The 25,162-nt window shown below is 47.4% G+C and overlaps 2 protein-coding genes across 6 annotated transcripts in view; both read left to right on the top strand.

Moving 5' to 3' along the window:
* Positions 1–3,014, top strand: part of CCDC62 (coiled-coil domain containing 62) — a 37,630-nt gene extending 34,616 nt beyond the window's left edge. For 2 of the 4 annotated variants that reach the window (XM_029052618.1, XM_029052588.2), the window contains one exon: positions 2,287–3,014. In XM_029052618.1, coding sequence (XP_028908451.1) covers positions 2,287–2,334 — 48 coding nt within the window. In that variant the 3' untranslated portion in view covers positions 2,335–3,014. Of the gene's footprint in view, positions 1–2,283 lie in introns of all 4 variants that reach the window. The other 2 variants (XM_029052609.1, XM_029052599.1) reach the window with 1 other exon arrangement.
* A 10,442-nt stretch (positions 3,015–13,456) lies between these two features.
* The window catches only part of HIP1R (huntingtin interacting protein 1 related), a 40,457-nt gene continuing 28,751 nt past the window's right edge, over positions 13,457–25,162 (top strand). For both annotated transcript variants that reach the window (XM_001506865.4, XM_029057952.2), the window contains exon 1: positions 13,457–13,665. In XM_001506865.4, coding sequence (XP_001506915.3) covers positions 13,573–13,665 — 93 coding nt within the window. In that variant the 5' untranslated portion in view covers positions 13,457–13,572. The remainder of the gene's footprint in view (positions 13,666–25,162) is intronic.

Here is a 25,162-nt window from a genome sequence, read left to right as displayed (position 1 = left end):
CACTGCCCGGATCATCTTCCTGCGGAAACGCTCTGGGCATGTCACTCCCCTCCTTAAAAACCTCCAGTTGTTGCCTATCAACCTCCACACGAAACAGAAACTTCTCACTCTAGGCTTCAAGGCTCTTCATCACCTTGCCCCCTCCTACCTCTCCTCCCTTCTCTTTTTCTACTGCCCTCCCCACACGCTCCACTCCTCTGCCCCCCACCTCCTCACCGTCCCCCGGTCTCGCCTATCCCACCGTCGACCCCTGCCCCACATCCTCCCGCTGTCCTGGAATGCCCTCCCTCTTCACCTCCACCAAACTAACTCTCTTCCCCTCTTCAAAGCCCTACTGAGAGCTCACCTCCTCCAAGAGGCCTTCCCAGACTTGAGCTTGTCCTTTTCCCTGTGCTCCCTCTGCTTCCTCTCTGCCCCCCCTTCACCTCCCCTCAGCTAAGCCCCCTTCCCCCCTCTTTCCCTCTGCTCCCCCCCCTTTCCCTTCCCCTCCCCTCAGCACTGTGCTCATCTGCTCATTTGTATACATTTTTACTACCCTATTTATTTTGTTAATGAGATGTACATCCCCTTGATTGTATTTATTGCTATTGTTTTTGTCTGTCTGTCTCCCCCGATTAGACTGTAAGCCCGTCAATGGGCAGGGATTGTCTCTATCTGTTGCCGAATTGTACATTGCAAGTGTTTAGTACGGTGCTCTGCACATAGTAAGTGCTCAATAAATACTGTTGAATGAATGAATGAATAAATATTACTGTTTTAAATCAGATTTTGGAACTATTTATAAGGAAAAGGTAAGACCATCCATTTGCAAACTGGAGTCATCAACATACCTTTTTCCAATTTAATGGAAATTGAAATGGCAAAGAAGTGTAGAGGGAAAAAATCTGAATCCCAAAGCATGCTGACTTATTAATGTAGAGGAATGAAGACTACCAGTAGTAACTCCTCTAAAATAAGGTGCTCTATTTTTGGTTTAGAAATACTTCTAAGGAAAATCCTATGTTGAAAGAAATGATTTACATTTGATTATGTTTGTAAAAAAAACCCTCTGTAAGCAGTAAATAGTATTTATTAAGCACGTAAAGTGTGGAAAACACTGTATTAAGCCCTGGGAAAAGCCATATAGGTGAGAATGAGATATAGTCCCTGGCCCTCACGGGGCTCTCATCTAAGAATAAAGGGGAATGGGTAGACTGGTGACAGATGCATAATGAAAGATAAAACAATAAGAAAACAAAGACAACATAAAAGACAAAGACAGAAAAATCCCAAAAGAAAAAGCAAAATTTAACAATAGGGTACTGTGGCTAAGCAGCAGAGATTCAAGCTCCTGGAAGCTCACAATTTTTAAAAATGCCATTAGAATGATGATGGTAGAGTGCCTTGGCATGATTAGCCTGGATTTCAGTTTGCTTCTCCTTCATCAGGGCCTGAAGTGATTAATTAGTCCAGTGCCCACAGTAAATGTTCAATTATAGTACAATGGATGAAATTTCCAGGCATCCAATTTGAGCCGTTGAAAACTAGGAGTCATTTAAAGAGATTTAAAATCTGGGGGCTAAGCACCATATCATGAGTTAGAGCCAATAAATCTTGAGTCTGGATTTTTAAAAATTCAAATGAGCCCCTTTTGAAATAAAACAGTTTAATAATTCTGTTGCATATAGAAAATGAGAGAATATTCCAGCAGCACTTCACTGGTGGCATGCTGGGAAAGAGGCTTTTTCAGTAACCTCTCTATTTCTGCCAAAGTAGGAATAGTAATAGTATTTACTAAGTGCTAACTGTGTGGCAAGCCCTGAGAAAGACCATATGTTCAAGGTCTTCAAGGCGCTCACAGTCAATCCAAATTGGAGAGCACGGAGTCGAAGCAGACACATAAGAAAAAAAATGAAACAGTAAAAACACTGAAATAACAGAAAAGCAAAAACAAATACACCAAATACAAATGAAAAAGCAGTAGGGTTCTGTGTCTTAGAGGAGCAGTTTGGGGCTCGTCGCAGCCTTAGTAACTGCCACGGCTATAATAGCCATCACAGTCTCCCCAAGGTTGTAAAATCTGTGGAAGCTTTAGGCTGCTGCTGTTGGTGTCCTTCCCACTGCAGTGGTGCAAGCCAGACTTGGAATGAGTTAAAGAGATTTGATTGTCTTTCATTGATTATGTCTTCTGTTTTACATCTACTTATATTGTCAAGAGGCAAGCATTTAAGAACATCGGGGAATTATAGATTGTAAGTCAGTACTCATTGATTTTTTTAAATGTGCTTTTTCTCCCTCTTCAAGCAGGTTTTTCACCTATTATTTGGAAGGAAGAAAATGGATCTACCTACCTGATATTATCATCCTTCATTAGCGAAAAAGATCTCAGGGTTTGAAATTCCAGTATTTAACATTTGCTTTCATGTTGCCCAAGTTCCATTGAACTTTATATATATAAATGAACTAGAATTGGAATTATGCTCTAATAAAATGAGTTCCTGTACAGATGTGTATTTAGGTTAAATGTTAGGGAAGCCAGTTTTTAAAATATGTGCATATCAAAATGGGAACTTCTGTAATTGATTTTGAAATATATTTTTGGCTGAACATAACTGATTAGAATTGCCAGTCTTGTTTCCAGGGCCTACTTTAGTTGTACAAGAAAACCCTTATTCTCATATACCGCTATTGTTTTAACTCAGAACTTTGTCACAAAAATAGAAATGAACTATTGCATTGTTATTAACTGGAAAATACCTCAAAGGGGATTGAAAATCCAGGTTAAAAAAATGGCAGAACAATGCACACTCATAGTTATAAACTGCATAGGTAAAAAAAGTGTGTTGATAGTAGTTTTAAATGATCTATTTTTTACCACTAAGAAATATAAAGAGTATGAGGCTTAACTTGTAAAGTAATTTGGCATTTAAAAAAATATGTGATGAGCATTTCTGGCTACTTTTAAGAGAATATATCCACTGCCTTCAGTGAAAATATTTTCAACAATAAAGTGAGTTTGTTTTTCTTTTATTTCATTAACTAGCCATGGTTGTTTCTCAGAACCAAAGAATTGGAGGAAGGAATGAAGAAGAAATTGGTACTCTGAGACAACCATGTACTTATTATGTTCTTGAGGAAGGTTCTGCTAGTGTATTATCTTCCAAATCCAACAGCCTCTACTCCCTCCTAATCCTCCTCAACCTCTCAGATGTCTTTGACACTGTCGACCACCACCTGCTCCTGGAAACATTATCTAACCTTGGCTTCAGTGACATTGTCCTCTCCGGGTTCTCCTCCTATCTCTCTGGCCACTCATTCTCCATCTCTTTCACAGACTCATCCTCTGTCTCCCATCCCCTAACTGCGAGAGTCCTTGATCAGTTCTTGATTTCCTTCTATTCTCTGTTTACACCCACTCCATTGGAGAATTCATTTGCTCCCATGGCTTCAGCTTCCATTTCCATGTGGATGATTCCAAATCTGCACCTCCAGCCCTGATCCCTTTCCTTCTCTACAGTCTCGTATTTCCTCCTGCCTCCCAGACAGCTCCACCTGGATGTCCTACTGATACCTCAAATCTAACATGTCCAAAACAGAACTCCTTATTTTCCCATCCAAACCCTGTTCTCCCCTGACTTTCCCATCACTCTAGAGAGCACCACCATGCTCCCTGTCTCTCAAGCCCTAACCTTGGCATTATCCTCTGCTCATCTCTCTCATTCAACCCACACACTCAATCGGTCACCAGATCCTGTCAGTTTGACCTACTACTTCCACGTTAATCCAAGTACTTAAGTATTTATCGTATCCTGCCTTGATTACTGCATCAGCTTCCTTGCTGACCTCCCTGCCTCCTGTCTCTCCCCACTCTAGTTCGTACTTCACTCTGCTGCCTGGATCATTTTTCTATGGAAACTGTTCAGTCCATGTCTCCCCACTCCTCAAGAACTTCCAGTGATTGCCCATCCACCTCAGCATCAAACAGAAACTTCTTTCCACTGGCTTTAATCATCTTTGCCCCTCCTATCTTACCTCACTGTTTTCCTACTACAACTCAGCATGCTCACTTTGCTTCTCTAAAACCAACGTACTCACTCTACCGTGATCTTTTCTCTTTTGCCGCTGACCCCTCGCCCACGTTCTCTGGCCGGGAACTATCTCCCCCTTCATTTCCAGCAGAGTCACACTCTCCTCACCTTCAAAGCCTTATTAAAATTCCATCTCCTCCAAAAGGCCTTCCCCAACTGAGCCCTAATTTCCTCTACTCCCTCTCCCTTCTACGTTGTCCTTGCACTTACATTGTTTTGTCTGCCCACAGCACTTATGTACAGATCCATAATTTATTTATACTAATGTCTGTCTCCCCTTCAGACTGTAAGCTGTTTGTGGACAGGTGATGTGTCTACCAACTCTGTTTACATTGTACTCTCCCAAGGGCTTGGTACAGAGTTCTACACACTGTAAGCGCTCAATAAATGTGATTGTTTGATTAGTTTACCTTTTCCTAGTAATAGAGATTTACTTTTATAAGCATCGCAGAGCACCTTCCTGTTGTATTCAATAGATGCTTCTTTGTTCAAAGAAAGTTTTCGAAATTACTTCAGAAGATTTTCATGAATGAGGATTACCCAACCCTTTTGGTTTATAAAATCTGTGGACTGAAAACAGGAGTAAGATGGGTCTCTTTACATCCTTTTAATTGCATGCTTTCTGCCTTTGTATAAATTTCTACAACTCAGGAGCGCGAAACATATAATTTTTTTTCTGAAGAAAAATATGTCAAATAGGAAATCTAAAATGTCTCTAAGATCCTGAATTACAACAATCAATCAATCAGTATTTATTGAGCACTTCCTGTGTGCAGAGCACCATACTAAGTGCTTGAGAGAGTACAGTACAACAGAGTTGGTAGACACATTCCCAAACCACAGAGAGCTTGCAGTCTCGAAAGGGAGACAGACATTAAAAAATATATGAATTATAGGTATGTACTTAAGTGATATAGGTCTGAAGGTTGGGTGAATTACCAAGCCCCCAAAGTATATAGATGATGCAGAAGGGAGAGGGAGTTAGGGAAAGAGAGCTTCTTTGAGGAGATGAAGAAATCAAATTACAAAATAAAGTAAAAAGAAAGAAGCAGTTGTGCTGACTTGCTAGATATAATTTGTAGGAGCAAAAAAAAAAATTCAAGCTGTCAAAGTTAAGATTCCAAGAGGTCTGTGAATAATCACTTTCCAGGCCAAAGAATTTCCAAATTTGAGACCTTATTTATTTTGTTATTTATTCGAGCACAAGGTGTTCCAAAATGTTTAGATATGTGAAACTTTACCTTTTCTGATAATTTTAACAAATTACAGCAGAAATCTTTTAGCCTCATATACAACTCCTGGTTAATGATTAGTACTCTTTAAAAACTATGTTTTAAAATCAGTTTTCATCAGTCATTAAAGAGGGGAATTGAATTACCTACCAGAATTCATCCCAATTCTGATTGAGACTTTGTTTTCAGCCAGGGGTATTTTCAGGATTGTTAAAAGGACTTTTTAAAGGAAATAAAGTAGCAGAACAATTAGAATATTTGAACTCTGGATCAGTGGTATTTATTGAGTGCATACTGTGTGACATTTTTGTATAAGTAGCACATTTATGCTTCGAGACCAAAAAGGTCAAGCAAGTTGTGAAATTGCAAGATAAGGTCTGCAGCTTTACATTCCTCTTTATCTTGGGTTATCAATTCTTCAATTCTCCCTGAAGCACTTACCTCTATGTCTGTATTTTGATTTGACAGAAATAGCTTATTGATACTATTAGTATAGTGCATTACTGCTGCTTTTCAATCATTAGGTAAAGACCTATTGAAGTCCATTACAGAAGCGTAAATCATTACTCCAGTTAAAATTGGGAATCTTAGCAACCTCCTCTGGAAGGAACTCAAGTAGGAAGTTGAGGGCATCACCTGATGCATAGAATTTTACAAGACATCTTCATCCAAAATAATTCATCTCCCTCTGTTTCCAGAGTGAGGACATTGGCCATGAAAATATAATAATAGTGGTTGAGCACCTACTACATTTCAAGCGCAGTAGTAGATACAAGATAATCAGGTCCCATATGGGGCTCTCACAGACTAAGAAGGAGGGAGGACAGGAATTGAATCCACAATTTGCAGATGAAGGAACTGAGGCACAAAGAAGTTGCAAGTTGCCCGGAGTCACACAGCAGCAGGTGGTGGAGCCAACATCAGAAGCCAGTTCCTCTGACTCCCAGGCCTGTGCTTTTTCCAAAGCAGTGTGGCTCAGTGGAAAGAGCACAGGCTTGGGAGTCAGAGGTCATGGGTGAGTCAGAGGTCATGGGTTTTAATCCCATCTCTGCCACTTGTCAGCTGGGTGACTGTGGTCAAGTCACTAAACTTTTCTGTGCCTCAGTTACCTCATCTGTAAAATGGGGATGAAGACTGTGAGCCCCATGTGGGACAACCTGATTATCTTGTATCTACCCCAGCGCTTAGAACAGTGCTTGGCACATAGTAAGCGCTTAACAAATACCAACATTATTATTATTAGGCCATGCTGCTTCTGTGAAGTAAAAGTGCTGCCACTTGTCAGGATCTAAGCCCAGTGCAGGATTAGAAAAATTTATTTTGCAGCTTGTAAGTGGGCTAAGCGCATGTTCTATTCTAATCCAGTCTTGCGAACGATGAAATTCTGTTCTAGGTTTTGTGAGTTTTTCCATTTAAATCCTCAAGAATACAGGGAAGCTTACTGTAAGCTCCTTGCGGGTAAGGCTGACATTTACCAGGTGCTTAGTATAGTGCTCTGCATGCAAGAAGTGCTTAATAAAGACCATCGATTGACTGATTGATCAATGGTTACTTAGTGAGACTGCTCTATTAAATGTGGCAGGTGTTTTCCATGAGTTTGCAAAACAAGGGCTTTAAGTCTATGGAAGTCAGCTGAACAGATGGAGTGGAAAAGGGGAAGCTTTTAGCCTCATTCAGAGTGCAGATCTTTCGGAAACCTAAATCATTTTGTGTCTAAACATATTTTTGTCCAATCTATTTATAAAAATAAGCAAAAAAGAGTTGGAAGCAGTCACAGAGGGTACCGTTATAGCTCACAGTGGGTGGCTGAGGGGATACTGACTAGAGAAAAATACCTATTTTGTAGACCGGTATCCCTGCCCTTGCTTCTTTCCATTTCCGTTTCACTCTGTAACTGGATTCTCTCTTCAGTGACCTACTCTGCAACTCTTCATTCCCTAAGTTCCAGGCCTCCTGCTCTCTGCCCCTCCCCTTCACATCTTTTCTCTTGCCTCTTGCCCCTGTTTTTTTTTTGTTGTTTAATGGTATTTGTTAAATGCTTACTATATGTCAAGCACTGTTCTAAGCACTGGGGTAGGTACAAGTTAATCAGACTGGACACAGCCCTTGTTCCACATGGGGCTCAGTCTTAATCCCCATTTTACAGAAGCATAGAGAAGGAAAGTAACTTGCCCAAGGTCACTCAGCAGACATATGGTGGAACCGGTACTAATACCCAGGGCCTTCTGATTTTCTGACATCTAGATGGGAAGCTCATTGTGGGCTGGGACTGTGTCTGTCATATTGTTGTATTGTAATAATAATGATGGTGTTTGTTAAGTGCTGGGTTATCAGATTGTCCCACGTGGGGCTGACAGTCCTAATCCCCATTTTCCAGATGAGGTAATTGAGGCACAGAGAAGTTAAGTGACTTGCCCAAAGTCACACAGCTGACAAGTGACAGAGTTGGGATTTGAACTCATGACCTCTGACTCCCAAACCCATGCTCTTTCCACTAAGCCATGCTTTCCCAAGAGCTTAGTACAGTGCCCCGCCCACAGTAACCGCTTAATAAATATAGTTGAATGATTGATTCCTGTTGAGATCCAGCTTTCCTAACCAATCGGCACTCTTTGTTGACCCAGATGAGGAAATTTCTATTGCACAGAGCTTATAATAAACAAACTCATGCGGAGTATCACTTTTTGGTTCATCAGGAGAAAAGCAATTGGAAAGTGAATTATTAGTAATACAAAATGTTGATGAAAACTATTAAGCGTTTGCTATGTGCCAGGCGCCGGGCTAGGAAAGAGAATGATCCCTACTGCAGTTACTTGCGCAAAACCGATTTTGGATTTCTGGATCATTAAAGTTGAAACTTTTAATTGGCCCAAGATTAAACATCACAAGTTGATTTTTTGTGGTGGGCAAGGAGGGAGGATTACTTGTAACTAGGCCATTTAAAAATATTTGCTGACATTGGGATCTTAGTTTCTTAGTTTTACAGTTTGGTGAAATGGCCTTCCCTCCTCAAATCCCACAGTGACTCTCCCCACCTCAAAGCCTTATTGAAGACCCATCTCCTCCGAGAGGCCTTCCCAGACTAAACCTCCTTTTCCTCATCTCCCGCTCCCTTCTGTGTCACCCTGACTTGCTCCCTTTGCTCTTCCCCGCTGCCAGCCCCACTGTGCTTATATCAATATCTGTCATTTCATTTATTTGTATCGATGTCTGTCTCCCCGACTCTGGACTGTAAGCCCAAGAATATGACAGTTCATTGCTGGGATCGTACTCTCCCAAGCGCTCAGTACAGTGGTCTGCACACAGTAAGTGCTCAACAGGTTCAAACGAATGAATGAAAGGGTGGTGCATAGACCACTCTCACTAGTATTGATTCCTCCAGGCAGGTTCTGGGTGACTGAGGCCCATCCACTGTTCCCCGAAGGAGGACAGAGTCCAGAGTCCTTCCCAACTGAATCAGCCGGTGTGAGCAGTGTGACCAAAGAGGTGATCAAAACCTCTGGTTTTCATTGGTCAAACCCCCAGTACGTATCCTGATACCGGTGGAAACCACTTTCCCACTGGTCTTTCATTCATTCAATCATATTTATTGAGCTCTTACTGTGTGCAGAGCACTGTACTAACCGCTGAAGCGATCCATCCCCAAACCCCAGTCACACTTTTTTCTTCATGCATTCATTTATTCAATCTTATTTATTGAGCACTTTTCATTCATTCATTCAATAGTATTTATTGAGTGCTTACTATGTGCAGAGCACTGTACTAAGCGCTTGGGATGAACAAGTCGGCAACAGATAGAGACAGTCCCTGCCGTTTGACGGGCTTACAGTCTAATCGGGGAGATGGACAGACAAGAACAATGGCAATAAACAGCGTCAAGGGGAAGAACATCTCGTAAAAACAATGGCAACTAAATAGAATCGAGGCGATGTACAATTCATTAACAAAATAAATAGGGTAACGAAAATATATACAGTTGAGCAGACGAGTACAGTGCTGTGGGGATGGGAAGGGAGAGGTGGAGGAGCAGAGGGAAAAGGGGAAAATGAGGCATTAGCTGCGGAGAGGTAAAGGGGGGATGGCAGAGGGAGTAGAGGGAGAAGAGGAGCTCAGTCTGGGAAGGCCTCTTGGAGGAGGTGATTTTTAAGTAGGGTTTTGAAGAGGGAAAGAGAATCAGTTTGGCGGAGGTGAGGAGGGAGGGCGTTCCAGGACCGCGGGAGGACGTGACCCAGGGGTCGACGGCGGGATAGGCGAGACCGAGGGACGGTGAGGAGGTGGGCGGCAGAGGAGCGGAGCGTGTGGGGTGGGCGGTAGAAAGAGAGAAGGGAGGAGAGGTAGGAAGGGGCAAGGTGATGGAGAGCCTTGAAGCCTAGAGTGAGGAGTTTTGCACACAGTGCACAGTGCACACAGTGAGCACTTAACTGTGTGCAAAACACTGTACTAAACACTCAGGAGAATACAGTAGAACAATAAACAGACTTTACTTGTATTCTGCAACCTGATCGCATAACTGGATCGCATACCTGGATTTTTTTAAATCCCACTTCCCTTTCGTTTTATTTGATTTATTTTACTTAGTCACAAGTAACCAGATGTAACTGCAGTTGGTGTTTAATGCTTCGCAGCAGTAATAAACTGGCCAGGTAACTGAAGCGGTTGATGATTGGTTTTTTTTTAACCAAAATAATCTAGGTAATCAATACAGCTGGACTTTCACCTTTCCTTCATTATGTAAGGATCTGGCCAATGTGGGAGTTGATTACCTTTTACCTCCCTAACCTGCAGTTCTGATAATGAAAGTTAATTGTGCAGGTGAAGTTGCCGGAACAAACCAGGGACTTGAGAAAGGTGGAAAGCGGATCCAATTAATCCAAAGTAATGATGTTTGTTAAGTGCTTAATATGGACCAAGCTATGTTCTAAGTGCTGGATAATAATAATGGTATTTGGTATAACGGTATAATTGCATCAGACACTGTACTAAGTGCTGGGGTGGATACAAGCAAGTAATAATAATAATTATTATGGTATTTGTTAAGCACTTACTAAGTGCCAAGCACTGTTTTAAGTGCTGAGGCAGATAAAAGGTAATAACTAATGGCATTTGTTAAGCACTTACTATGTGCAAAGCACTGTTCTAAACACTGGGGAGGATACAAGGTGATCAGGTTGTCCCATGTGGGGCTCACAGTCTTAATCCCCTTTTACTGATGGGGTAACTGAGTCACAGAGAAGTTAAGTGACTTGCCCAAAGTCACTTGCCCAAAGTCACACAGCTGACAAGTTGCTGAGTTGGGATTTGAACCCATGACCTCTGACTCCCAAGCCTGGGCTTTTTCCACTGAGCTACGCTGTTTCTCTCTCAGGTTGTCCCATGTGGGGCTCACAGTCTTAATCCCCATTTTACTGATGGGGTAACTGAGGTACAGAGAAGTGAAGTGACTTGCCTAAGGTCAAACAGCAGACAAGTGGCGGAGCCGGGGATTAGAACCTACAACCTCTGACTCCCAAGCCCAGGCTCTAAGCCACAAATCTGGTTGGACCCAGTCTCTGTCCCATGTGTGGCTCACGTTCTCGCTCCCCATTTTACAAATGAGATAACTGAGGCCCAGAGAAGTGAGGTGACTTGCCCAAGGTCACTCAACAGGCAAGTGGCAGAGCCGGGATTAGAACCCATGACCTTCTGACTCTCAGGCCCGTGCTCTCTCCACTACGCCACGAGCTCTGGGGGCTGCCCATATACCAAGATAGGCCTGTGAAGGCCTGGAGCCAGGCCTAGATGGAGTTTTGCAGGCCCTACTCATGCCCCTGCCTCTGGCCGGGCACATCCTCCCTCCTCATATCACACAGACAATTTACTCTCCTCTCCTTCAAAACCTTATTATTATTATCATTATTATTGCTGTAATTATTTATTTCTATTAATGTCAGTCTCCCCCTCTAGACTGTCAACTCGTTGTGGGCAGGGAATCCATCTGTTTATTGTTCTTTTGTACTCTCCCAAGAGCTTAGTCTGGTGCTTGGCACACACTAAGCGCTCAATAGATACAATTGACTGCTCCTCTTCCCCCCTTTAAAGCCCTTCTGAAGGTGCACCTCCTCCAAGAGGCCTTCCAGGACTAAGCCCCCACTGCCTCAGTTCCCCCTCCCTTTCACGTCTCCTCGATTCGTTCCTTTTCCCTGCTCCACGGCACTTATGTATATATGTATATATCTATAATTCTGTTTATAGCGATGCCTGTTTACTTGTTTTGATGTCTGTCCCCCCCACCTCTAGACTGGAAGCTCGCTGTAGGCAGGGATTGTCTCTCTTTATTGCTATATTCTACTTTTTGAGTGCTCAGTACAGCGCTCTGCACACAGTAAGCGGCTTACTAAAGAAGTAAGCGCCCAGTCCGTTGTCACTTGACTTCTCTGGGCCTCAGTTCCCTCATCTGTAAAATGGGGATGAAGACTGGGAGCCCTTCATGGGTCATCCTGATGACCTTTTATATCCCCCGGCATTTAGAACAGGGCTCGGCACATAGTAAGCACTTAACAAATTCATTCATTCATGTGTATTGATTGAGACCTTCCTGTGTGCAGAGCACTGTACTAAGGGCTTGGAAAGTAAGGGCAACAGATAGAGACCATCCCTACCCAACAACGGCTCTCAGTCTAGAAGGGACTAGACAAACACCATCATTGTCATAATAATAATAAGGGTGGTATTCGTTAAGCGCCTACTATGTGCAAAGCACTGTTCTAAGCACGGGGGGGGATACAAGGTGATCAGGTTGTCCCATGTGAGGCTCACAGTTTTAATTCCCATTTTACAGATGAGGTAACTGAGTCACAGAGAAGTTAAGTGACTTGCCCAAAGTCACACAGCTGGCAAGTGGAGGAGCTGGGATTAGAACCCATGACCTCTGACTCCCAAGCCCGGGCTCTTTCCACTGAGCCATGCTGTTTCTCTACCTCTAGACTCTAAACCCAATGTGGGTAGAGATTGTCTCTCTTGCTCTATCAGCTATGTGACTTTGGGCAAGTCACTTCACTTCTCTGTGCCTCAATTACCTCACCTGTAAAATGGGGATTAAGACTGTGAGCCTCACGTGGGACAACCTGATTAGCTTGTATCTACTCCAGCCTGTAGGACAGTGCTTGGCCCATAGTAAGTGCTTAAATACCATCATCATCAATACCTTCACCATCATCATCGAGAAGCAGCGTGGCTCAGTGGAAGGAGCCTGGGCTTGGGAGTAAGAGGTCATGGGTTCTAATTCATTCAGTAGTATTTATTGAGGGCTTACTAGGTGCAGAGCACTGTCCTAAGTGCTTGGAATGTACAATTCAGAACAGATAGAGACATCCCTGCCCATTAACGGGCTCACAGTCTAAATGACCTGGCTCTGCTGCTTGTCAGCTGTGTGACTTTGGGCAAGTCACTTCACTTCTCTGGGCCTCAGTTCCCTCATCTGAAAAATGGGGATGAAGACTGGGAGCCCCACGTGGGACAAACTGTTCACCTTGTATCTGTGCCCCCCGCTCCCAGCGCTTAGAACGGTGCTTTGCACATAGTAAGCGCTTGACAAATGCCATCATAATCATTATATTATGATTATCATTCATTCAATAGTATTTATTGAGCACTTACTCTGTGCTGAGCACTGTACTAAGTGCTTGGAATGTACCAACAGATAGAGACAGTCCCTGCCCCATGACGGGCTCACAGTCTAAACAGGGGAGACAGGAAAGCAAAACAGAACAAAACAAAAACAAGATGACATCACCAAGATAAATAGAATCAAGGAGACATACGCCTCATTAACAACATAAATAGGGTCCTAAATAATATATACAAATGAGCAAAGTGCTGAGGGGAGGAGAAGGGGAAGAGCGGGGTTGGGAAGGGGAGCAGAGGGGAAAGGGGGGACTCAGTCTGGGAAGGCCTCCTGGAGGAGGTGAGCTCTCAGGAGGGGTTTGAAGAGGGGAAGAGTCATCATTATTATGACTATCATCATCGTCACTGTTAATAATAATAAATACGATTGAATGAATGAATGAGGGAATGAAGGAGGGAATGGGTGCGTGCTGCGGGGCGCGGGCGGCCAGCAGGGGGCGCTGCCCCGGCCCCGGCCCCGGCCCCGGCCCCGGCCCCGGCCCCGGCCCCGCGGGGGTGGGGATGGTGACGCGCGGCGCTGCTCTGCGCTGCGCTCAGGACCGGCCGGCGGCGGCTCGAGCAGGAGCAGGAGCAGGAGCGAGGAGCAGGACGAGCAGCAGCCGCCCGCCACAATGAACAGCATTAAGAACGTGCCGGGTCGGGTGCTCAACCGCAGGCCCGGACACAGCCTGGAGGCCGAGCGGGACCAGTTCGACAAGACCCAGGCGAGGAGCCCGCGGGCGCGGGATGGGGCCGGGGAGCCCACAGGAGGAGGCCGAGGAGGCCGAGGAGGCCGAGGAGGCCTCAGGGGCCGCGCCGGAGCAAGGAAACGGGGACTTGGGAGGCCCCCCGCGGCCCCCACACCTCCCCGGGTTGGGTGTTTGCCCACGTGTGTGCGACCCGGGCCTGGACCTCTGCCTTGACCCACCTGGGTATCTAAGGGGGGGGTCGTGTATGTGTGCATGTGTGCAGGGTCTGGGGGCCTGCCGGGGCAGGGTGTTTGCAAGTGTTGTGTGCATAGGTGCAGGGTCTGGGGGCCTGGTGGGGCAGGACGTTTGTGTGCTGTGTGCAGTGTCCGGGGGGCCTGGTGGGGCAGGGTGTGTGTGTGTATGTTGTGTGCCTGTGTGCAGGGTCTGGGGGCCTGGTGGGGCAGGGTGTTTGCATGTGTTGTGTGCATAGGTGCAGGGTCTGGGGGCCTAGTGGGGCAGGGTTTTGTGTGTGTGTGTGTGTGTGTGTATGTTGTGTGCCTTTGTACAGGGTCTGGGGGCCTGGTAGGGCAGGGTTTGTGTGTGTGTGTGTTGTGGGCAGGGTCTGGGGACCTCGTGGGGCAGGGATTGTGTGTGTGATGTGTGCAGGGTCCGGGGCCCTGGGGGGGCAAGATTTGTGTGTGTGTGTGTGTGTGTGTGACAGAGACAAACAGACCTGGCCCTTTCCCGGGGGCCGGTGGAGGGGCCATGATGACATCAGTGACTGATGCGGAGGTCAACACAGAAGCCCTAGGGGTGTCTGGTCACCTCCCCCCAGGGGAGCCGGGGACCAGCTCGGAGGCTCAGCCCACCTCAGGAGCTCAGAGGCCGGACAGCAAGCCCCCCTCCCCTGGGACCCCCGCCAGCCTCAGGGCCCTGCCCTCAGCCCACCCTGGACCTGGTCTGGGCCTGGGCCTGGCTGGCTTCTCCCTGGGTGCTGTCTGCACCTTTCCTGGCAACAGGTGGCTAAACTATGTCACGTTTCAGGTTCGACCACAGAGAGAGAGGGTAGAGAGGATGCTTTGGGGGGTTCTTTTAAAGGCTAGGTGGATCACAAGTAGGAGCCATCACCCTTTCCACCAGCCCGAGAGAGAGGGAGCCTTCCGGGGCGGTCACCCCACACGTTTCCCAAAAGGGACCTTGTTTGTTTCCCCTCCACTGGGGCTCAGGTTGTTGGAGCCACTCATTATCTCATTATCGGTGAAGTGAAAAGTTTCACCCATGCAGTTGAACTCGTTTGCCAAAGTACAGCCTTGAATATAAATGCCTCCTCGCTCCCTTATTAAATACCCGAGCTGGACAGAGCTGTTTTTCCCCCGACTTCCCTGCATGGCTTTAAAATGACAAAAAAAAAAAACTCTCAAAGAAATATACTTCTACGTAGATACGTACATGGACGCTGTGAGGTGTGTGTGCTTCTATCTTTGTGTTCAAATGCATCCTTGGGTACCTCTTCCTGATTTGAGAGTCCATCATGGGGATGTTTGCCGTCAGGGTGTTGTGGGACGTGTATTTGACGCCTCCCACCTCGTGGGATGATCAGGGATCAGAGTATTTTGTTTTTCTGCCTATTAGGAAACCCGCGAAGACAGCATCTAAGATAGCTTTATACACGGTTAGTTAATTGAGGCTGAACTATCCCTGGTGCCCAAGGCTTGTTTATGGTTGGGGCTTCCAGCAGTAGGAGTTTGCCTTCCCCTGTGCATTGAGCTGGGATTTCTGGGGTTGGTTTCAAGTCAAGTCGGTACAAGCCACCTTTGACAATGTAGTTTTTAAATAAGAAAAAGGGAGTGGGACTTCTAACCTTTTAACGTATAATTAATTCTGATAAACCTTGGAATCCAGCGGCGTGATAGGTGCTGGAAAGTGCTTGGAGACTGCCTGCCTGCAAATTATTCATTTTTACGATGATTACTACTCTCAGCTGATGCAGAGTTTGTTTTCGTTACTGGCACTCACAAAACTCAATGTGAACCTTAATTCTGCCCACCCCTAACCTTCCCAAATCACCAGATAATGGAAACTGGGCCAGGAAATCTTCCGAGACCTCGATACCGGTACCTCTATTAGACAGGTGCAGAGAGAAATCCCCTTAGCTGGCCTGGAAGTTGAGGGGGCTGTCAGCGACTCCTTCGTTCCCTCATTCCGAGAGGTGGAGACCCGAAGGGGATGGACTGAGAAGCTGGGATTTAAAACAACCTCTTTAAAGGTAGATCTTTACTGATGAATTCACTGGAAGGATCACAGAAGCCAAATTAATTATTCTGGGCTTGTTTTGTAAATAGGCAAAAGTTGACTGTGTAATAGACCTCTCAGCAGGGCTTTTGAAACAGAGGAAGGGAGACTTGGGCATCAATTTTCCCTCTGTTCTAAGTGTTTCCTCCAAGAGGATTCTTGCTGCAAGTCAGGCTTTCCTGGCAGGTTGGACTGGAGCTTGTTTATTCTTCTCCAGGGTATATTGTTGAGGAACCTGGGCAGTGAGACTTTGTGATGGTTAATTTTTAATTAGATTGCTCCCCAGAATCTCAAATGGACTCCAGCTTCTTCCTATCCACCCTCTTTTCCTACTGTGCCCCAGATCACCCATTTGGCTACTGTCAAGTCCCTCTTCTTTGTGGCCTAGTGGCAAGAGCCTGGGCTTGGGAGTCAGAGGTCATGAGTTCTAATCCCAACCCCGCCACTTGTCAGCTGTGTAACTTCAGGCAAGTCACTTAACTTCTCTGTGCCTCAGTTACCTCATCTGAAAAATGGGGATTAAGACTGTGAGGCCCACATGGGCTTGTATCTGCCCCAGCGCTTAGAGCAGTGCTTGGCATGTAGTAAGTGCTTAACAGATACCATCATCGTCACCCCACCTTTCCCCTACCTAGAAGTTCCTCCCCTCTGTTTCACATTGGAGAGACCACCGCTTTCCCCATTTGCAAAGCTTTTCTGAACCACATCTTCTCCAGGAGCCTTTCCCTAATTGATTTCTCATCTCCCCGCTTTATTTTCTCCCCAACTGCCCCCCTTTTCCCCCTGCCTCTTCAGCACTTCCACTTCACCTAAGAACTTGGCTACCGCTGCCCACCCCTCCCCTCCCTCCTCCACAGCACCTGAGTATATCTTTGGACTCTATTACTTCCTCCTATCTGTGATTTCTTTACTTGTCCAACTCCCTGCTAGATCGGAAGCTCCTTGCAGGTGTGTGAAGGGGTCTTAGCTCCTAATTCTATTGTTGTCTTCCAAAGTGCTTGGTCCAGCAAGCACCTGGGAGAATACAGTAGAATTTGTAGCTATGATCGCAGCACAGTAGGTGTCCACTTCATACTATCGATTGCCCAGGCAACATTGTGGAAAAGGAACCAGGTTTTGCTGCAGTTGTGGCTCCTATCTCTCCTTCTATCCCTTTAATTCCGATTGAGTCTGGGGAGATTAAATTGAGAAATGCTGAAGTGTGTGTGTGTGTGTGTGCGGGGGGCAGGGGGGTGCATGCGTGCAGGTGCCCATTTGCAAAATGAGGGAAGAAGAGAGAGAAGGGCTGTCAGTGAGTCATTTTCAGTGGCATTTGAGTGCTTACTGTGTGCAAATCACTGCACTAAGCGCTTGGGAGAGTACAGTATAACGGAGTTGATAGGCACATTCGCTGCCCACAAAGAGCTTACTGTCCACTGGAAATATGTCTGTTCTAGATAGAGGAGAGAAATCTTGGCCTGGGACTCCCTGAACCTGTAACTGCAGGTGACCATGGGGAACTCAAATCCAAAGTCAAAGTGGGGCAACCACCTCTCTTCCTTTGAGAGGGAGCATGGCCAGGCATGATAAGGCATAGAAAGGGAGGGTGGGATGGGGAAACAGTGACCTGGAGGTTTGGGAGATCAGGTTGAAATCCTGCCTCTACCCATGAATGAGTGACCTACCCAGGGTCTCAGCCTCTGTTTCCCTAGGTAGGTGTGCCTGCAGACGTGGGTCATGAGTACATCTCCCGGGGCCATGGGGAGGAATAACCTTCAAGACGGGGGAATTGGGAAGCACTGGGCAACTAGGAAAGCCGCTGTGCTCTTGGGATCCACTCATGTGTTCTCATCAGACTGGGGAGGGCCGGGGGGCTCAGTGAGACTGTAGACTGGAATCTCTTGGTGGGAGAAGAGGGTGGATAGGAAGAAACTTGAGTCCATTTGAGATTCTGAAGAGTATTTTATTCTACTTTTCCAAGTGCTTAGGTCAGTGCTCTACACACAGCAAGTGATCAATAAATATCATTGATTTGGGAACCACAAATGTCACCTTCCCTCTCCCACATTCCAGCCACTCTTAAGGTTCAAACCGCTTTCTTCTCCCATGGGGAAGGAGTTATTTCTAATTGCTTTTCTTGGAATTGCATCCTGGCTTTGCTGATCAGGCTTCCCAGGTTGGTGGAACTCTTACTCAACAGGTCTTGTGGAGCAGAAATTCAGTAAAGATTAACCAGTCTGTACACACTCTCCAGTGAAAGCTTCAGCAACAGGAAGTGCTGCCGGATCCGATCGGAGGGCAGAGCAGGGCAGCGCAGCCGGGGTCATCACCACTGCCATGGCAACAGCAAGCTGGGGGATCTGCTTCCAACCGGGAGATCTGCCCCAGAAAGCCCCAAAAGAGAGAGATTTAAATCCACGAACGGCATTTATTGAGCACCCTCTGAGTACTGAATGGGTTACACTATTCTTCAAGGAGCTTTTGATTTAATGGAACGATGACAGAAAGGGGCAAAGAGAAGCACGATTATCACAGAGATCACAAACATAAAGAAACCATGGGAAAGTATTCATTCATTCATTCAATAGTATTTATTGAGCGCTTACTATGTGCAGAGCACTGTACTAAGTGCTTGGGATGAACAAGTCGGCAACAGATAGAGCCAGTCCCTGCTGTTTGACGGGCTTACAGTCTAATCAGGGGAGATGGACAGACAAGAACAATGGCAATAAATAGAGTCAAGGGGAAGAACATCTCGTAAAAACGATGGCAACTAAATAGAATCAAGGCGATGTACAATTCATTAACAAAATAAATCGGGTAATGAAAATATATACAGTTGAGTGGACGAGTACAGTGCTGTGGGGATGGGAAGGGAGAGGTGGAGGAGCAGAGGGAAAAGGGGAAAAAGAGGGTTTAGCTGCGGAGAGGTAAAGGGGGGGGGTGGCAGAGGGAGTAGAGGGAGAAGAGGAGCTCAGTCTGGGAAGGCCTCTTGGAGGAGGTGAGTTTTAAGTACTGCGTGTAAAAACAAAAGTGACAGGACACAAACTCCGTGCCCTCAATCAGTGATATTTATTGAACACTTACTGTGTGTGTAGCATTGAACTAGGGATTTGGGAGAATACAGTGTCATTGGAAGATGTGATCCCTCCCTTCAAAGAGCTTACAGTCTTGAAGCTATCTTCCCCAGAAGATAGTGTGGCCTACTGGAAAAAGCACAGTCCTGGGAGCTCCACCACTTGTCTGCTCTGCAACCTTGGGCAAGTCATTTAATTTCTCAGTGCCTCAGTTCCCTCATCTGCACAATGGGCATTCAATACTTATTCTCCTTCCTGCTTAGACTGTGAGCCCCTTGTGGGACATGATTGTCTTGTATCTATCTCGGAGCTTAGTACATTTCTTGACATGTAGTGAATGATAAGTACAATCATAACTGGTATTTGTTAAGTGCTTACTATGTGCCAGGCACTATACTAAGCGCTGGGGTGGATACAAGCAAATCAGGTTGGACACGATGCTTAGCAAATACCACAATTATTAAAATAAATTACAGAGGGGGAAACAGCGTATAAGGATGTGTACTTAAGTGTTGAGGAGGTGAGGTGAGTATCAAAGTGCTTAAGGGGTACAGACCTGAGTGCCTGATGTGGGAGTGCATGTATGTGTGCACGAGCGTGCATGGTGCACACTGCTGGAAGTTCCTGGAATGATTGATCCAACTAGAGCCCTCCTCAGCTCAGTATGATGAGCAGCTGTATCTTCAGCGTTCAAACCAAGGACAGGTTACGTGTGTCCTTCCCCTACTAAGTTCTTTGCTGTTTCATCTCCTGCTACTTCCCCAGAGGAACACTACAGGCCTCTTTGCTCTTTCTCCCTCCCCTCATTTCTTTCCCTTCACACCCCACCACCCCCAGCACTCCTTTGAGAGGAATGATGGATGCCCGAATCATTCCCTCTCCCCAGACAGCCACCTGAGTTCGGCCCCCAACCAGGGAGCTCCTGAACCCAGAAGAAGAAAACTGCGGCTAGCCCGAGCTTGCCGTGTTTTTAGCTCTTCTTTCAAGGTTTCTCAGGACTCCCTATTTTCATTTGGGAAATATCGGTGGCCTTGGCTGAGCCTCTGCTGGGTACAGGAAACAGGAGCAGGTGCTTTGGGGAGTTAGAACAAAAGGATGAGAGCATTTCTGCCTTCAGCTTACACACTTTTGAGAGAGATGGGGCACAGGCAAATATGTGCAAGTAAAGCCCTAGTTATGATGCTAAGAATATGATCGGGCCCTGAGTGCTGTGGGGTGGATAGAGCTTGGCACTGGAGACCTGTTCTCGGTGCGTCTCTACCAAGCTGCCTCTTTTGTAGGACGCAGAGTTCGGCCTCTCCCCAGGCCTCAGTTTCCCCATCTGTATAATGGAGAGCATGTGCCCACCCGGCGAGGTAGCTGGGACGTCCTTGGTCACGGGGCAGTGTGGCCAGCTTGAAAACATGATAACAAAGGAGGCACTGTCCCGGGAGATGAGTTTGTGTGTGTGTGTGTGTGCTCACGTGCACACACACGCACCTAGGCACACGCACGCATGCTCTCGTGTTGGGAACCTCTACTCTGCTGAGAAGCAGAGCCGAGCCAACTTGGCTTTTAGGAGCCAACGCTTCCCTTCCAGAGGAGTAGGCTTTGTGGGATCCCGTGAGTGACACCCTAAACTAAAGGAGCTACCAGAGGACGGAAAGCTGCCAGGGGAACAGGATATGATTTTCTGAGCAGAAATGCCAGCAGTTTTGAAATCCCCAGAAACTTGGAACCGGCCCTCCTCCGTCTTCCCCGTCCCAACCCTGCCCCGCAGGCTCTCCTCTACCAGCTCCCGGTGCTGCTTGCCGAGTGAAGCATGCCTCAGTGACTCGATTAGAGCAGCTCCAAGTGGAAACGGTTTCCCGGGATCAAGCCCCGTCCTGCCCCGCCAGAGAGAACCTGGGGACAGGAGGACTCGCCAGCCGATCCAAGCTTTGGGCCCGGCAGAAGCCGAACCTGGCTGTTGGCCGGCCGTGAGCGCTGCGGCCACGAGAGACCGAACTGACTGGTCCCCGGCGGGGGGTAACAGACTGTCACTGAGCTTCCCTCCCCCATCCCCACCAAAACCTGGCATTCCCCTGGGCACGCCCTGGGGAAGAGCTGGAAGTCCAAAAAGGGACCAGAAAGGGAAGATGATTTTAGGGATTTGGGTTTCTCAAGACCTGAGTCGAATTACCCAAGGGTGACTCAGTCCAGGGGCCCAGACAAATGGTAGGTGTGGGTGGTGACATCACCGGGACTGGAGGCTGCAGCCCGGAACCCCTTCGCCCCCTCTGGCACCCGAGTCATCACCCCGGTACGTTTGACTCCCAAGCAGCCGGGCCCGAATGGGGCAGACCCGGCCTGGTGGTCCGCGGGGCCCGGGTAAGGTGGAGGTGGTCCCGGCCATGGCAGACGTGGCCTGCAGACCCACAAGTTTCAATGAAAGTTAGGACGGGAGAGGTTGCTAATCCTCGGGTCCAGCTCTTGGCTCCTGCTGATTCCTTTGGGCTCCATGAGCCTCTCCATTCTCTGAACCATTGAGAGGAGCCGGTGGTCAGGAATAATGAGCTTCCGGTTCTTGGAGCCAGATTGGAAAATGGGCCCAGCCAAGGAGGGATTGGAGGGGAGGGTCTAGGTGTCCTGTCTGATTAAAGCAGCACTGACCCCGGGGCCTGGTTAGAATAGCAGCGTGAGTGGAAAGAGCCGGGGCTTGAGAGTCAGAAGTCATGGGTTTTAATCCCGGCTCCACCGCTTGTCAGCTGTGTGACCATGGGCAAGTCACTTCACTTCTCTGTGCCTCAGTTACCTCATCTGTAAAATGGGGATTAAAACTGTGAACCCCGCTTGGGACAACCTGATTACCTTGTATCTACCCCAGCGCTTAGAGAAGTGCTTGGCACATAGTAAGCACTTAACAAATACTCACATTATTATTAATAGGCAGAGCCTGGCACTGGGGCAGAGCCATGTCTACTTTCCAGCCTTGTCAGCTGTAAATAATGGGAGTTTGCTGTTTCATAAATGCCTTCTCAGGCTGAAAGGCCTTTATTTGAAGTGAGATCTCTCCCCTCTGAACATCACCCTAGAGTAGACAAACAGAGCGACACTTGTCTTCACCCTATTGCTGGGTTCTCAGCTCCTTTAGGAGGAGACATTTTCCATCTGTGGTGCTGTAATTAAGGCATTTATTGAGCAGTGACTGTGTCCTAAGCACTGGGGAGATACAAGGTTATCAGATTGGACATGGTCTCTGCCCCATATGGACTTTGCGATCTAACTTATCCCCATTTTATAGTTGAACTTGAGGCTCAGGGTGGTTAAGTGATTTGCCCAAGGTCACACAGCAGGCGAGTTGAGAGTAGACCTCAGGGCTCCCTGCTCCCAGTTTTGTACTCTGTCCACCAGGTAACGCTGCTACTGGCAATTACCGTAGGACAATAACAGTAATAATCCAACTCTAAGATTCAGTTTTGCTCAGCTGGTAGACTTGCGGAGCCGAGGAGATGACACGCGTACCTCCTTGAATTCGCCTCACCTGTCTCTGAAGGAACTAAAGTCAAGGAGAGGAACATTCTCCCTCTGAGCAGCCCGTCGCCACCATCAGACAGAACACTGGACTGGGTGGACAGTGGCCTGACCCGTTATCTGGTCCGTTCATCCTTCCTGTGAATCTCACAAATGTGCCGGAGAACTCCGGAACGGGCAGGGACTCTCATTCTCCCCTCTTTGCAGAAGGAGAAACTGAGGCCTAGAGTGGTTAACGAGCTTACCAAGATCACGCAGCGGCCTCCGGTGTGGTGGCAGAGCACGGTGCTGCGGGCCTCACTCCCTTCTTGCCGAACCCTTCTGCCCTGCCTTACCAGAGGAAGAAGTTGGATAAGTTTTCCTCCTTCTGTTCAGCTCCTGGCATCTTTTCCTGATAATTGATATTCTGACCTCCATGAAGTATTTAGGGAGACTACCAAACCCCGGCATTAGCCAGCTGCTGCCAAAGTTCCAGGGTCTGCAGCAATGGGGTGCTGCTGGGAACGAGTTAGGAGGGGCCATGGAGCCCTCCGACTCCCGCGGGTCTGGAGCAGTCAATCAGTCATATTTATTGAGTGCTTTGTGTGCAGGGCACTGTACTGAGTGCTTGGGAGAGGACAATATAATAATATAGCAGAGTTGGTAGAGACGTTTCCTGCCCATGATGAGCTGACAATCTAGAGGTGGAGACAGACAGTAAAGTAAATAAATTACGGATATGTACATAAGTGCTGTGGGGCTGAGGGAGGCAAGTGTGACACCCCCCCACACACTGTAAACCAGTTGCGGGCAGGGAATGTGACTGTTTATCGTTGTAGTGTACTCTCCCAAATGCTTAGTACAGTGCTCTGCACACAGTAAGCACTCAATAGATATGATTGAATGAATCCGTGATTTAGACTCTAAGCTCCTTGTGGGCGGGGATCACGTTTACCAACTCTGTTGTACTCTCCCAAACACTTAGTACAGTGCATTGCCCACAGTAATGCTCAGTAAATACCAGGGGTTGTTTCAGACCTATCCTAACTGGAATCCGAGTTTCTTCCTACCGCCCCCCAGTCTGACACTCCTTTGAGTCACCACCTCCTGGACTTTGGTTGCCTCCCCTGCCCCCTCTCCCGGCTATTGTCAAACTTCCTAGACAAAGGGAGTCCGTGTGGAGTTTCTAAGAGGCAGGGCCAGAACACTTGAGTAACAGCCCAGCCTGGTGGCTAGAACACGGGCCTGGACGTCAGAAGGACCTGGGTTCTAATTCCGACTCCACCTTGGCTGCTGTGTGACCTTGGGAAAGTCACTTCACTTCTCTGTGCCTCAGTTACCTCATCTGTAAAATGGGGTTAAGACTGGGAGCCCCATAAGGGGCAGGGACTGTCCAAACATTAGCTTGCCTACCCCCGTACTCATAACAGTGCTTGACACGTAGTGAGCGCTTAACTCAGAGGTTAGAGGTCATGGTCAGAGGTCATGGTCAGAGGTCATGGGTTCGAATCCCGGCTCAGCCACCTGTCAGCTGTGTGACTGTGAGCAAGTCACTTCACTTCTCGGTGCCTCAGTTCCCTCATCTGCAAAATGGGGATGAAGACTGTGAGCCCCACGGGGGACAACCTGATTCCCCTGTGTCTACCCCAGCGCTTAGAACAGTGCTTGGCACATAGTAAGTGCTTAACAAATACCAACATTATTATTATTATTATCTGCCATTATTATTATTGCCCTTGGGAACCACTGATCAGGAGAGCTCTTTGATGGCTTCAGAGGGGAATAGGTCCATGAGTGGGGTACGTGCTAAAAGCGTGTCCGTGGCATGTTATGTGTTGGGATTCTCTGCCCCAACCCCATCCACCCCTTGGCTTCCCTGACCCTCTAAGAAGCAAAGTCCATTTTAATGATGGCATTTATGAAGCGCTTAGTAGTTGCTAAACCTGGTGCTACGTGCCGGATAGATCAAGCACAGTCTCCATCCCATGTGGAGCTCCGAGTCTGAGAGCGGGAGAACAGGTATTTTACCTCCATCTTACAGATGAGGAGACGGAGACCCAGAAACTTGTCACCCTAGCAGTTGCTCCTTTCTCCATCTTGGAACAGGGAGCACTGGTAACTCTGGCCACCATGGAGCCAGGAGAAGGGCTCCTGCTTCGTGTAGTTTTGAGAAATTATCAGTTGGGACCCTCTAGGTTTTCTTCCCAAGTGCGAAAAGCGCTGGGCTGGCACCCCAGGGGAGATTTGGGGGCACAAACAAAGATGGGATCATTCCCAGGTGGAACTGTAGAGGTGCCCTGAGGGGTTAGGATGCCCCTGGCTAAACTAGCGATAAGGGGAGCAGGAAAGCCTCTGGAGCCCAGCCTGGTCCACCCCGTACCACCTGCTCCTCCAGGTTGAGTTCTCTCTCAGGCAGCTGCCGGGGAGAAGAGACGGGCCCGGTTGGGAAGGTCCCCAAGCTGGTGCTGGGTCTCGGGAACTTTAGCCAGAAGGGGCTGGGAGGCCGGTGGCGGATTCCTCCAGACTCCTTGGTTTGCTGTTCCTGGCCAAACATGCAGTGGGTCTTGTGCCTGGCTGTGGGTCTGGACATTCACACCGACTCACGAGGTAGGGCCGACTCCTTGGGTCCTGCCCCCATTATGCAACTGTTCGGCGGGGACTCCGAGTGATGACAAATAATAGCAACTATATAGTAATTATAGTATTTGTTAAGC

The sequence above is a fragment of the Ornithorhynchus anatinus genome, chromosome 2, assembly GCF_004115215.2.
Source record: "Ornithorhynchus anatinus isolate Pmale09 chromosome 2, mOrnAna1.pri.v4, whole genome shotgun sequence".
In the NCBI taxonomy this organism is placed as follows: Eukaryota; Metazoa; Chordata; class Mammalia; order Monotremata; family Ornithorhynchidae; genus Ornithorhynchus; species Ornithorhynchus anatinus.
Note: the sequence above shows the minus strand (reverse complement) of the source record. Positions and strands in the feature narration are given on the sequence as shown.